Below are 13,499 nucleotides of genomic sequence, written 5' to 3' on the forward strand. Positions count from 1 at the left end.
ATTAGCAGGCCAGTTTCCCTAGCTCCAATGCCCATTAGCGGGCCAGTTTCCCTAGCTCCAGTGCCCATTAGCGGGCCAGTTTCCCTAACGCCCAAGCCCATTAGCGGGGAAGTTTCCCTAGCTTCCGAGCCGATTGGCGGGGTAGTTTCCCCAGCTTCAGAGCCCATTAGTGGGCCGTTAAGCCCAGCGCCAGTGACCCCTGAGCCCGTTCTGTGCCGTCCAGTGACCCCTGAGCGAGCTCTGTGCCGTCCAGATACCCCTGAGCACACTAATAAAAGGCTCTCAGCCAAGCCTCCAAGGCCCCTCAGCGGGCACTCCAAGCCTCCTCTGATGCTGTTCCTGCTGCTGCGTCTGAGACGGCGTCCCCTGCGGCTGTTGCTGCATCATGTTGCCGTCGGCCTCCTCCAGAGACCCTCCTTCATCAGAGACAGCGTCCCCGTCAGCCTCCTCCAGAGACCCTCCTTCGTCAGAGACGGCATCGCCGTTGGCCTCCTCCAGAGACCCTCCTTCGTCAGAGACCCGGCGTCACCGCCGGCCTCCCCCAGAGAACCTCCTTCGCCGCCAGCCTACCCCAGAGGCCCTCCTTCGCCGCCGGCCTCGTCAAGGGGCCTCCCTCTGCAGAGATAGCCTCGCCTCCGGCCCCACGGCCGGCCTCCAGAGACTCTGCCTCGCCTCCTGGGATGGAAACTAATCTTCTGTTGTTAAAATCTGAGAACTGCTTCCAGGTTTGGTTTCCATAATTTCTGACTGAACTGAAAGGTTATTTTAGGCTTTAAAATTTTATGCTAATTGGAATCTGCATGAAATGATGTTCTCCTCACCTTGAAGGTCACGTCCAGGCAGGTACAGAGGAGACAGATCAACAATCTTTTCTCACAAGAACTTAAAGGGCTTTATTTCTTTTAAAACTCTTGAGTTTAATAAAGTCCACATATTTACAATTGTAACAAAGCTCCATAACTCAGTAACTGTACATTGCTGCTCCGAAACCCTCATCATCACTTAAATACAATAGCAAAACTTCAATATAAGCTATAGATTATTATTTTAGCCTCGGCGGAACCTAAACCCAAATGTCTACTTCCTGTAGCAGTTTTAATAAAGGTAGAGGTTTGAGATTTTTAATTTCCCTATTTAGTTAGTTTGGGCTCAGAGACTTGGCTGTAGAGACTGTTAGGATCAATGTCTTCTTCTCTCTTCTGTTTAGTCCTAACAGCAGAATAAGTCACAGTTTCTTCATCTTGTTTGACCTGAAAAAACAAAACAAAACTGTTTCAGTTCCAGTTAAAGACTTCCCACATGTATGTGGTCATTTAACATTCAATTCAATTCAGTTTATTTATATAGCGCCAAATTCACAACACATGTCATCTCAAGGCACTTTACAGTTCAACCAGATCATACAGTCAAATTGATACAAAGTTTTCTATCTAAGGAAAACCAGTTGATTGCATTGACTCATTGACTCAAATGCAATCCCTCACACTTAGCATGCTTGTAGCGACAGTGGAGAGGAAAAACTCCCTTTTAACAGGAAGAAACCTCCAGCAGAACCTGGCTCAGTGTGAGCGGCCATCTGCCGAGGCCGACTGGGGTTCAAGGAGACAGAAGCAGAGACACAAAAAGCAGCTGTAAAAGGCGGCCCCGTCCAGGAAACACGCAGCCAGGCAGACGAGCTCCGAGCCAGCTCCCATGCCAGAGGACGAAGAGAGCACATCCACTCATTCACGGTCAGAAAAACAGGACCACACTGGAAAACAGGCCGATCTCCTGCATCTATAAACAAGGGTGTTGATGGAAGCAGCACAGCTGATGTTTCTTTCCAGGATGACGTCACAGCCAAACAGGAACAGACGAGGCAAAGCTACTCTGAGGAAAAGCAGAGAGAGCAGAAGGTTAGAGATTGAACTAACAGATTCTGCAGAATAGGAGATAGAGAGAGAATGAAGCAGAACGACGAAATGGGGGTCCCTATGTCCTCCAGAAGTCTAGGCCTATAGCAGCATAACTATAGAGATAGCTTAGGATAACCTGAGCCACCCTAACTATAAGCTTTATCAAAAAGGAAAGTTTTAAGCCTAGCCTTAAAAGTAGACGGTGTCTGCCTCACGGACTAAAACTGGTAGTTGGTTCCACAGGAGAGGAGCCTGATAACTAAAAGATCTGCCTCCCATTCTATTTTTAGAACTTCTAGGAACCACTAGTAAACCTGCAGATTGGGAGCGAAGTGCTCTGTTAGGAACATAAGGAACAATCAGATCTCTGATATTAGATGGAGCTTGGCCATTTAAGGCTTTATATGTGAGAAGGAGGATTTTAAATTCTATTCTGGATTTAACAGGAAGCCAATGAAGAGAAGCCAGGATAGGAGAGATATGATCTCCCTTTTTAATTTTCATTAGAACTCTGGCTGCAGCATTTTGGATCAGCTGAAGGCTTTTAACTACAGTTTGTGGACTTCCTGATAGTAAAGAATTACAATAGTCCAGCCTTGAAGTAACAAATGCATGGACTAGTTTCTCAGCATCACCCCTGGACAGGATATTTCTAATTTTTGCAATGTTCCTCAGATGAAAGAAGGAAATTCTAGAAACCTCTTTGATATGGGATTTAAATGACAGGTCCTGATCAAAAACAACACCAAGATTTTTTACTTTTTTATCTGAAATCAGTTTAATCCCATCCAAATGAAGTGACTGACTAATCAGCTTATTTTTCAAAGACTCTGGTCCAAAGACTATAACTTCTGTTTTGTCTGAATTCAGAAGCAGAAAGTTAAGAGTCATCCAGGTTTTTATGTCTTCAAGACATGCCTGTAATCTATGTAATGGGTTAGCTTCATCTGGATTTATAGACAGATATAGCTGGGTATCATCAGCATAACAGTGGAAATTAATCCCATGCTGTCTAATAACTCTACCAATTGGGAGCATGTATAAAGTAAAGAGAATTGGTCCTAGCACTGATCCCTGTGGTACTCCACAGGTAACCTTTGAGCATGTTGAAGATCTATCATTAACATGAACAAACTGAATTCGATCAGATAGATAAGATTTAAACCAGTCTAGTGCTGTTCCTTTAATTTCAACAAAATATTCAAGTCTTTCCAAAAGAATATTATGGTCAACTGTATCAAATGCAGCACTAAGATCCAACAGGACGAGCACAGATACAAGTCCATTATCTGAGGCCATGAGAATATCATTAGTGACTTTCACCAGAGCTGTTTCACTGCTATGATGAGCTCTAAAGCCAGACTGAAACTCTTCAAAAAGTTCATTATGGTGTAAGTGATCGCACACTTGTTTGGCAACTACTTTCTCAAGAATTTTAGATAAGAAAGGAAGATTGGATATAGGTCTATAATTGACCAAGTCATCTGGGTCAAGAGACGGTTTCTTAAGCAGAGGTTAAATTACAGCAACCTTAAAAGCTTTAGGTACATATCTCTGTAACAGAGATAGATTAATCACATCTAAAATGGAGGAGGAGATCAAAGGGAATACCTCCTTAAATAACTTGGTTGGAACTGGATCTAACATACAAGTTGAAGGCTTAGATGAAGACAATAATTTTGCTAACTCAGAAAGTTCAACTGGATCAAAGCAGTCTAAATCCGGTTCAGATTCCATGACTACCTCAGGTAAAATCACGGATAGAGGAGTGCTTATGATCTTATTTTTAATAAGATCAATCTTATTTATAAAGAATCCCATAAAATCATTGCTGCAAAGAGCAGGTGGAATGGACGGTTTAACAGAGCTATGGCTTTGGGTGAGTTTGGCAACTGTATTAAAAAGAGTATTAAAAAGAAATCTAGGATTATTCTTATTCTCCTCTATTAATGAGGAGAAGTATGCTGCTCTTGCTTTACAAAGGTTCCTCTTATACAGCAGTAAACTATTTTTCCAGACTAGAAAGGACTCCCGCAGGCCTGTGGAGCGATATTTTCTCTCCAATTTCCTAGCATTTTGCTTCAAAGTATGCAGCTCTGCATTAAACCAAGGAGCAAGCTTTCTATTTTTAATGGTTTTCATTTTCAAAGGAGCTGCAGAACTAGCAACCCCATCAACAAAATCATCAACCTGTGAAGGGGAATAAGCTATGCTTTTGCACTCTGTAGTACTGCTCAGCGACACAGAGGAGAGGGAAAGTGAAGCAGATTCTTTAAAATGTATAACTGCACTATCTGATAAAGATCTACTAAAATTTAATCTTCTTTTGGGGGAGGAGAACTCTGTTAAAGTAATCCTGAAGGTTATTAGAAAGTGGTCAGGTGTTTACAGAGTGTTTCCAAACCAATAAAAAAAAATTTAAAACACAGTTTACTTCGGCCTAAATTCACATGATATTTAACAGGTTAATATTGAAATAAAAATAAATCTCCTCTGCAAAAAAAAAGGGATAATATGGAACCGTAGTAAGTTAAGTTCTGCAATGACAAGTAAAAAGATGAATTAACTAAGTCTTTAACCCTCAGCTTAGATATAGTTACTTTCATCCATTGGTATTAGTTTCATAATGAACCAGCAATGCTTGTTTGGTCTCTTACCATTATTCTCTGAGGAGATTTGGGATTAAAATCTTTAACAGTGGCATAAGTCAGGTTGGACTGATCCTCATCCTGAAAAAAAGGACAGAAAACCTTTATTCACTGTTGCAGGAGGGGATGTAGATATAAAGACACAGATCAGCGGTTACATGACTTTTCGTGTGTATTTTAAGATACCATTTTGATTTTTGACCCTTTATACAGTTTTGACACAAACACCCTCAAATAAATGGTGAAATTCTAGAATTACATAACTTTACTGGAATATGTTTCAGTAATGATTGGTGATTGATGTTTTCCAAATACATATGGATCAACCTTCACAGCCCTGCAGAATAAAAACTCACAGCTTCTTTTTTTTTTGCATTTCTATAGATCTCACCTGTTTCTTTAAAAAATGTTTGTCAGAATATCTTTAAAACTTACAGAGAAATTATGTTCTAAAAGGATTACGGTTTAAAAGATTGAATGCGTAATGTGATAAATGAGTAAATGAGATGTTGTTGATGCTTTTTTATCTGCATCTATGTGACCACTGCAGTTCATCCAAATCTAATGGATTTTTGAAACTATATTTATTTCATTTACCAGGACTGTTCCACTGAAATTCAACACATCTGCAGCTAAGGATTCAACAGACCAACCTATTGGATAGCTCCCTGCATGCTTACATCTCTCTCTCTCTCTCTCTCTCTCTCTTAGTGGTGGGTTGTCCTCGGCTAGTTGGTCTTTTTTAAAGTTTTGAAAGGATGGGTGAAAGCTTTGGGGGAGGTTTTCTCTGTTCCTCTGTTTGTTTTTGGACCCAGATACATAGTGAGGAGAAAACTGAAATTAGTTTTAATTTTTGTTTTGTTTGGGGTGGCTAAACTATCCATTTGGAACACCAGGAAGATCAGATGCTGGGTCAGGGTAGGACAGATGTGTTGCAGAGCCTGAAAGGTCTGGTTGCAGCTCGTCTGAGAGTGGAGCATGCTTTCTACACACTGACTAGTAATCTGGAGCCTTTTAGGGCTCTGTGGGGGATTAGACATGTTTTATGTTTAGTAGAGGAAGATGGCTCACTGGTTCTTAACATTTAACATATCTGTGTATGTGTGTCTGTTTTGTGTGGTAATGGTTGTTTTTTATTGTGATGAATGGAAACAGAGTATGTTTTCTGATGTAAAATAAATAAACAATGTCAAAGGGTCTCTCTCTCTCTCTCTCTATGTATATTTATATATATATATATATATCTATATATATATATATATATATATATATATATATCTATATATATATATATATATATATATATATATATATATATATATATATATATATATAGAGAGAGAGAGAGAGAGAGAGGGAGGGAGGAGTACTCACCAAGAAGCTCTGAAAGAGTTGGTTTCAGATTCAAGTAACTCAAATATGCAAAGATACCAAAGGAAAGTATTTTTTTTATCTAATATATATATATATATATATTCTGTTTGCCATTTATGCTCCTCCTCTACTGTTTGCTGGATTGTTTCATTACTTAATTTCCTGCTTAACCCATGGGTTCCCCTTTGCTCTGGTTCCTGTGCCTCAATACATGTTTTTTTTTTTGTGTGTGTGTGTGTGTGGGGGGGGTGGGGGGGGGGGGGGGGGGGTAGACTTCTGTATTCATGCTTCTTTTGGCCTTAATCATTTTAATTCATTTCAGTTTATGTAAAGAGAGCCAGTTCACAACACATATCATCTCAAGGCAATTTACAATTCAACAAGATCATACAGACAGCAGTGTTGGGCACGTTACTTTGAAAAAGTAATTAGTTATAGTTACTAGTTACTTCTCCCAAAAAGTAACTGAGTTACTAACTGAGTTACTCCAAAATAAAAGTAACTAGTTACTAGTAAAAGTAACTATTGCGTTACTTTTGCGTTTCTCGCCCCCGTAACCCTCACCACCCAGCCCCCACCTGTTCGCTGTGTGTTTCAAAAGCCAGCTGAATAGAGCGGACGACAAAGACAAGAACCTGCGTTTGCATTTATTGCAACTCAACGTAAATGACATCAGGGGGGAACGCCATGTGAAGTTTTTTAACAGGGCATTCAGATATGGTGAGTATATGAAATTAATAACTGGGGATGTCTAATTCTGAAATCCTGTGTGTTTGGCTTGTTATAGATACTGCAACATCTATCTATCTATCTATCTATCTATCTATCTATCTATCTATCTATCTATCTATCTATCTATCTATCTATCTATCTATCTATCTATCTATCTATCTAGATGTATACTCTGTGTGTGACATAAAATATGGATCTCCATCCCTGCCACAAAGGCCATCAAATAATGTTCAAAATAAAAAATACAGTAGGTTGAAAAAAGGCAGAGCATCCATCCATCCATCCATCCGTCCGTCCGTCCGTCCATCCATCCATCCATCCATCCATCCAGATTTCTCCCTTTCTCCATATAGGCTATCATTTGATCGTTCCCGCTCTCCGTAGTTCCCCTGTGGCACGAGCACAGGGCGACTGTTGCGCGCCTTTAGCGAGCATGCTTGTTTCCTGTCGCTTGCGCGGTGAATCGTGCCTCCTGCGCTGTGTGGAGATGCAGGGGAAACCGTATCTGATGGGGAAACGCAGCTCGACGTAACACCAGTATTTCCATCTGGAAAACGCTGTTTTGCTGCTGGAGTCCTCCTCACTCTCCATCTCTCTGTGTGTGCTGTACGTTAACACCCACCAGCGGAAACACCCACCTACCCAACTGACAGACGGAATCTCACTATACATCAGCCATTCTCATCCTCCCCTGTCTCATGACGCGCGCACGAGTCCTATCATGAAAAAAGGTTCATTGTGGGACCTGAGTAACGGGCAGTAACGGGGTGTCTGCAATGGTAACTGTGTTATAGTTACAGTCAAAGTAATTAGTTAGATTACTCGTTACTAAAACCGTTAGTCCCATCACTGACAGACAGTCACCTAGTCTGGTGTTACTTTGACCACAGTGACAGTGATGGAGGCTCAATAGCTGCAGAGCTGAGTTTTAAGAGGTTAAATATATATATATTCCAAGTACCCACCGCTGTGTTCTAAAAACACCAAACTTTACAATTTCATTTTAACACAAATAAGGTAGGTAATTATTTGTGTTGCTTCTATGCCACTGCAATGCACTTTTTTGCTTGCCACTGAAATATGTTATGTAAATAAATGTAAATAAATAATAAACTTAATAAACCCTTGCCTTATCAATATCTGCATATTCTGCAAAGCTGCTAAATTTTAGCAGATTCTCTTTTTATTCTCGGACAAGTTTAGAAAAGAGGAACAAACTGCATTCATTTCCTGCCACTTTACACTTAATAAGCAGCAAGTAGGAACATCTTAACTGTTTTGGTGTTAAAACATAGCGGCTATTTTTTAAACATTTAACATACAGTCATTTTATTCATATTCTGTTACCTCTATGGGAAACTAATTGGATTGTATCAATACTCACACACTGATGACTTCCATGGGCTGAATCTTGATCCTCTGAATGAAAAGAAAAACAAAATAATTTTATTTTAATGATCATTTCTAGCTTCCCCTTTTCTCTGAAACAGTAATAGTTTACCAGACTATGGTTACTATGGAAACAGTTCTTCCTTATTCTGTGAAAAGTATTTCACAAGATGTCGGAAACAGAAGTTAGTTAATGAGAGAAGAAATGCAGCTTTTTGCACTGAGGGGAATGATAATAATAGATAGAAAGTTTACTTGAACTGATAACAAATACACAACAAGACAGAGAAGCACCTTACAACAGTAGTTAGAACCCTGACTACCATTCATTTCCTGACATTCATCTGACAGAGGTCAAGGTTCACTCTGACTTCAATCACTAATAAATCAATAATATCACTAATAGCCTTTGCCATTTATGAATATTTCTGCGGTCTGAGAATGTCATAATTTTCATCCAAACAAAGTTGCTTAAGCTGATTATGTAACAGGTCTGAATGTTGTACCCTTTATTTACTCCATTTGGACCTTTTAGACAATCATGTAGAAGTAAAAATTACTAAAAAATAACTAATAAACAGTTCTATAGTTAACAACACTATAAATTCCCTCTGTAGATTAAAGATCCAGTACCTGTTGTGGTTTTATGATCCTCCTTAACTCTGGTTTTCCTGCGTTTGATGAAAACAGCAGCCAGAACAACCAGCAGCAGCAGAGCAAAGATCACTGCACCAAGGACGATGATGATGTTGGTGTTTTTAGGAAGATCTGCTTGGGTGATTCCAATATTATAAAACACTTGGTCAAACCATGGTCAAAACACATCGTTTGACTAAAATGCAAACAGATATAACTTTGTTTTAACATACACAACATAGATTTAATCACAGACTTTATATTTTATCTTCATAAGATGACATAATACCTTCCAGCTGGTAGTGAGCTTCTATCTTCACTGTGTTTCCATCAACAAACTGGCAGGTGTATCTTCTGCTGCTGCTGCTCTGAAGCTTCACAGTGAGATAAGAATCACAGCCAGTCTGTCTAAACTGGTACCCAACACCTTCACCTGTCAGAAAAGTTCCTGTCTCATCCAACCAGAGGAAGCTGTTCTCTGGACAAGAACCCATTGATCTGAATCTCAGCAGAGAACAGAGTAATGTGATATTATTCCCTGTTGGATCAGCTTCTACTGGAGAGACTGAAATGAGAAAACCAACAAAGACAATTTTTATTTCCAGGTTAGGAAGGACTGATATCAGCAGGAACGCAGAGTAAGTTCAGATCACTCACTGCTCATCAGATTTAGATACACATCTGGATCAGAGCTGCCTCCATCCTGAATCTGACATCTGTAACCTCCAGCATCCCCAGCAGTGATGCTGTTGATGATCAGAGAGCAGTTATTGTCCACACTCAGCCTGGCAGCTCTAGATGAACTCTGAACAACGTTTCCTCTCTGAACTTCCTGCTGAGGATTCATGTCTTCTTTTCTCCTATAAAGCCAGTTAACAGTGGAGCAGGAGGAAGAGGATGATGAAGGTCTTTTACAGGGTAAAACAGCATCATCTCCAGCTCTGTGGTAGATATGGACTCTGAAACCTGCAGAATAGACACATTTAGAGAAATAGTATCAGTCTAAATACTTGTGTGGCAGGATTTACTAAAAATATAGAATTTCTTTAAGATAAATTAGAAATATTGTAATTGAAGGATGTATTATCAATTTACAACCATACAGATCTTAGTATTTACTTACAAAAACATAAATGTATTCATTTCCAGTTTAGCATATCATGTGCTCTTATCAGACTTATAGATTTTTCTACAAATATAAAAATGTTGATGTCAGTGACATTTTTTTTTCTGAGATTCTTAAAGATGTCATACAGAACAGTGCAGATGAACTGTTAGGCCTTTTCCTCACAAAGACAAACACATAATATTTCCATAAAAAGCTCACATAAGTAAACACAGCACCAATGAAGACGCTGTAGTACATATGCTGGGCCATTTGGTGGCGCTGACACAGAACCAGGGCTGGATATTGTTCAAAAATTTTCGGTGCCGGTACCAATACCAATACCTTCACTTCGATACCTGTTCCTGAACGATACTTTTTTCAATACCAGTTTTATAATATTAATTCGAAGAAAAAGAAAATTACACAACATAATAAAGTACAAATCTTGAGTTTTATCTTAAGCTCTGATTTTTCCATTTACATTTTTTTTTTCAGTGAACAAGAACAGTTGCAAAAAGTCAGTGTCTAATATTCACTGTTACATTGTGAGGACCTTTTTACTTAGCAGTTTTCTTTAGAAAAATTAACATGTCTGCTTTCTCAGGAGACAAACAAGCCTGTTGAATGGGATCCTGCTGACAGCGCTCCGCTGGTATGTGGGGGTCTGAACGGCTCCGACAGAAATAATATTGGAAGGCAGGATGGTAATCTGGATTAAGTGACTGCACTGATTAAGTTTTCAGGTGGATTTTCCCACTTAAAAACATAATAAAACTACTTTATTCCCACTGATCACAGTAAATATAGCTGCAAGGCAAATAAAGGATAGAGTAGCTTCGCCCAACGCGCGTCAGAGCCACTTTTCGACCACGCAGCCAGAGCAGCAAAGCTGCTTCAGCCGTGCGTCAGAAGCTGCTACAAGCAGCAAAAAAGAAGCAGCAGACGCAATTTTGCTGCTCCTGCTGCGTCCGGTGTGAACGCAGCATGATTCACTCCGCTCTGGCTTTGCACCGCCCACGGGCTGCTGAGAGGACGATGGTTGCGCCGGCTGCGGTCCGCTCTTCTTGCAGTCAAACACCGCGCAACTTTCTGCTCTTAAATTGTTTCCGTGCACAATGTATTGCATTGGCATCAGCCTTAATAAAGTGAAGCCACACTTTTGACCTGGGGGGTATTTTAAAGGGGTTCCACGACCCTCGCAACCAGTTCACAACAGATACATATGAACCCTGGCTGTAGGTATATTTCCTGGATGACGCAATCACGTTAAGTGTTACAGCCAATCACCGAAATTTGGCACCGAAAGACGAGGCATGTTTCGATACTCTGTAAAACCGAAGCATTTCGGTCGGTACCATAAAAGACCCGATGTTCGGTACCCAGCCCTACACAGAACACACCCAAACCACTATGAAAAACACTGGGCATGAACAGACTGATTACAGAGGTTGAGCTACAACTTCATTGTTTGACAAAAAGATGTGGCTTGAAACATGTCGGCGTTTTCCGACACCCGGTTTCAAAAATGATTCGTGAGATTTTGCTGTGACCATTTATATGTTCTCTCTTTCAGCTGTTTCACATGAGGATCGACTCAGACCTCATGTGCTGTACTGTATCTTTGCTAAACAAAAACACCAATGGAGCCAGTTTCCCATGACCTTTTCTAACATACAAATTATTGTTTAATCAGTGATTCTATGTTCCTTTTGCTGCTGACACAGAACCTGGTTCTGCTGCAAGCTTCTTCCTGTTTTTTTTTCTCTCCACTGTTGCTGCATGCATGCTTGGTGTGAGGGATTGCTACAAAATAAATCACAAAATGCAAGTGAATGTCTACTGTCCCCACATAAATATAAATAAAATTATTTAACAGGATTGAATGGCCTTTAAAAAAGCTGTTTTCTCTCATCAGGTTAAAAAGGAAAAAAAGAAAAAGAACAGAATGTTCATTGATCAGTTCAATGTGGGTCTGAGGATTTAAAACGCCTTACAATCATTTTACATTAAAAACATTTCAATGAATTTATCTTCTATTTATTATTATTATTATTATTATTAATAACTCTAAACCTGATTTATTTTTAGTTATCATACAATGCCCCCCACACACATCCATGTCGTTACTAAATGGTCAAAGGTCTGTACTTTCACAGCACCTTATCAAGTCCAGTAATCTCAAAGCTCTTAGCACTACATTCAGTAATTCACACGCTGGTAGTGGTAATCTACACTGTAGCCACAGCTGCTTTGGGCAGAATGACAGAAGCAAGGCTGCCATAGAGCCAGAACAACCAGAACCTCTAAACACCAACAGCAGCCGACTGACATAAATCCTATTTAGCAGCACTGGATGAAACGTGTGGCTTCAATTTTTTTAAAAGACCAAACTTTGTCCTCTTTGCTTCCATTAAAGTTGTTTCAGTGTTTCTAAGCTACGGTAGATTATATGGAATAAAAATATACATCAACTTTGTCTGAGAAGAGAAAAAAAAAAAAAAAACATATATATATATATATATATATATATATATAAGGACTTTTTCTTTCAACCGCAAAAATGGTTTAAAAGACTTTCCTCTTATAAGTCTCAAGAGAGAAACAATACATTTATAAAAGATTTTTACATTAAGTTCAAATTCTCGCACTCGAGCAAACAAACCTGCAATGTTATTCAGCGAAGGGATGCAACCCTCTCCACCGGCGTTAACTCCAACACAACATGAGTGAGTTGGGGAGAGACAAGCAGACCCATTCCAGCTCTCAGTCTCTTCCCAGGGGCCACTTAAGAGTAGAGAAAATCCAGTCTCTCCCAAGGAGCTGGGTTCCAGAGCCCTGGCTTTATGTGGAGGCGAGCCCAAATATTTCTAGCCTGTATCACTCCACCTCCCACAAAATCTCAGGGTCATTGCCCCCCCAGCGAGGTCACATTCCACATCCCCAGAGCCGATTTAAGCTACTTTGGATCAGATCCCAGAGCCCCCAACCTCTGACTGCCACCCAATCCTCTTCAAACCCTTTGCAAATTCATAGAATTTAAATAATCAGCTGAGATTCTGCTAATTGCTGCTTCTTATCTCATTTACTCCGTAGATCAAAGGCAGCCTACCTTTAAACCCAGCTGGGTAGTGAGCTTCTACCTTTATGCTGTTTCCTTCAACAAACTGGCAGGTGTATCTTCTGTTGGTGACGATCTGATGCTGCACAGTTAGAGAGGAAACACAGATCCATGGTTTTCTTAACTTGTATCCAACATCTTCACCAGTCAGTTTAGTTCCTGTCTCATCCAACCAGTGGAAACTGTCCTCTGGACAAGGACCCAACCCACTGTTCCTCTTCAGAGAACACAGTAATGTGACATCTCCATCCTTAGTTGGATCAGCAGCTGGTGAAGATGGAGAGACTGAAAGAAAAATGAAAACCGTTGTTTTAGTTTGAATGATGGAGAAGAAATTTTATATAAGGTGAGAAACTTAAAAATAAAACTTTATCTCAGTCTGTGAAAAGTAGAATAAAAATAAGGAACTATTAAAAAAAACTAATGAAACTTAATATGTCGTCTCCATGTTTCTTGGTGATTGATGCACTAATGTTGCAGATCTGAGCAGGTATTTATCAGCATGATGGAACAAAACAAGAAAACTTTCCAAATGAAAGTAAATGATGCAGTGGTTTGATCAAAGCATTTAACCACACAATACAAGAGAAACTAATTGA

At 39.8% G+C, this 13,499-nt stretch overlaps 1 protein-coding gene across 1 annotated transcript; it reads right to left on the reverse strand.

The window, feature by feature from the left end:
• Positions 1 to 857: 857 nt before the first annotated feature.
• LOC119789403 lies at positions 858 to 13,179 on the reverse strand. Its single transcript, XM_038294271.1, has 7 exons — positions 12,892 to 13,179; positions 9,332 to 9,640; positions 8,964 to 9,239; positions 8,672 to 8,821; positions 8,034 to 8,068; positions 4,553 to 4,624; positions 858 to 1,250 (listed from the first exon to the last, which is right to left on the reverse strand). The coding sequence occupies exons 2-7, from the start codon at positions 9,519 to 9,521 to the stop codon at positions 1,131 to 1,133; spliced, it is 843 nt and encodes a 280-aa protein (XP_038150199.1). The 5' UTR covers positions 9,522 to 9,640; positions 12,892 to 13,179; the 3' UTR covers positions 858 to 1,130.
• Between the last annotated feature and the right edge of the window lie 320 nt (positions 13,180 to 13,499).

Source organism: Cyprinodon tularosa, unplaced genomic scaffold, assembly GCF_016077235.1.
Source record: "Cyprinodon tularosa strain WSP-4 unplaced genomic scaffold, ASM1607723v1 ctg338, whole genome shotgun sequence".
NCBI classification, from domain to species: Eukaryota; Metazoa; Chordata; class Actinopteri; order Cyprinodontiformes; family Cyprinodontidae; genus Cyprinodon; species Cyprinodon tularosa.

Excerpts from the sequence above, each read along its gene's own strand:
- LOC119789403 (XM_038294271.1), bottom strand. The coding sequence starts at position 9,521 with ATGAATCCTCAGCAGGAAGTTCAGAGAGGAAACGTTGTTCAGAGTTCA. Across the intron at positions 8,069-8,671 it reads GGATCATAAAACCACAACAG|AGGATCAAGATTCAGCCCAT; the intron begins GTACTGGATCTT and ends CTTTTCATTCAG. Across the intron at positions 4,625-8,033 it reads CCCATGGAAGTCATCAGTGT|GATGAGGATCAGTCCAACCT; the intron begins GTGAGTATTGAT and ends CCTTTTTTTCAG.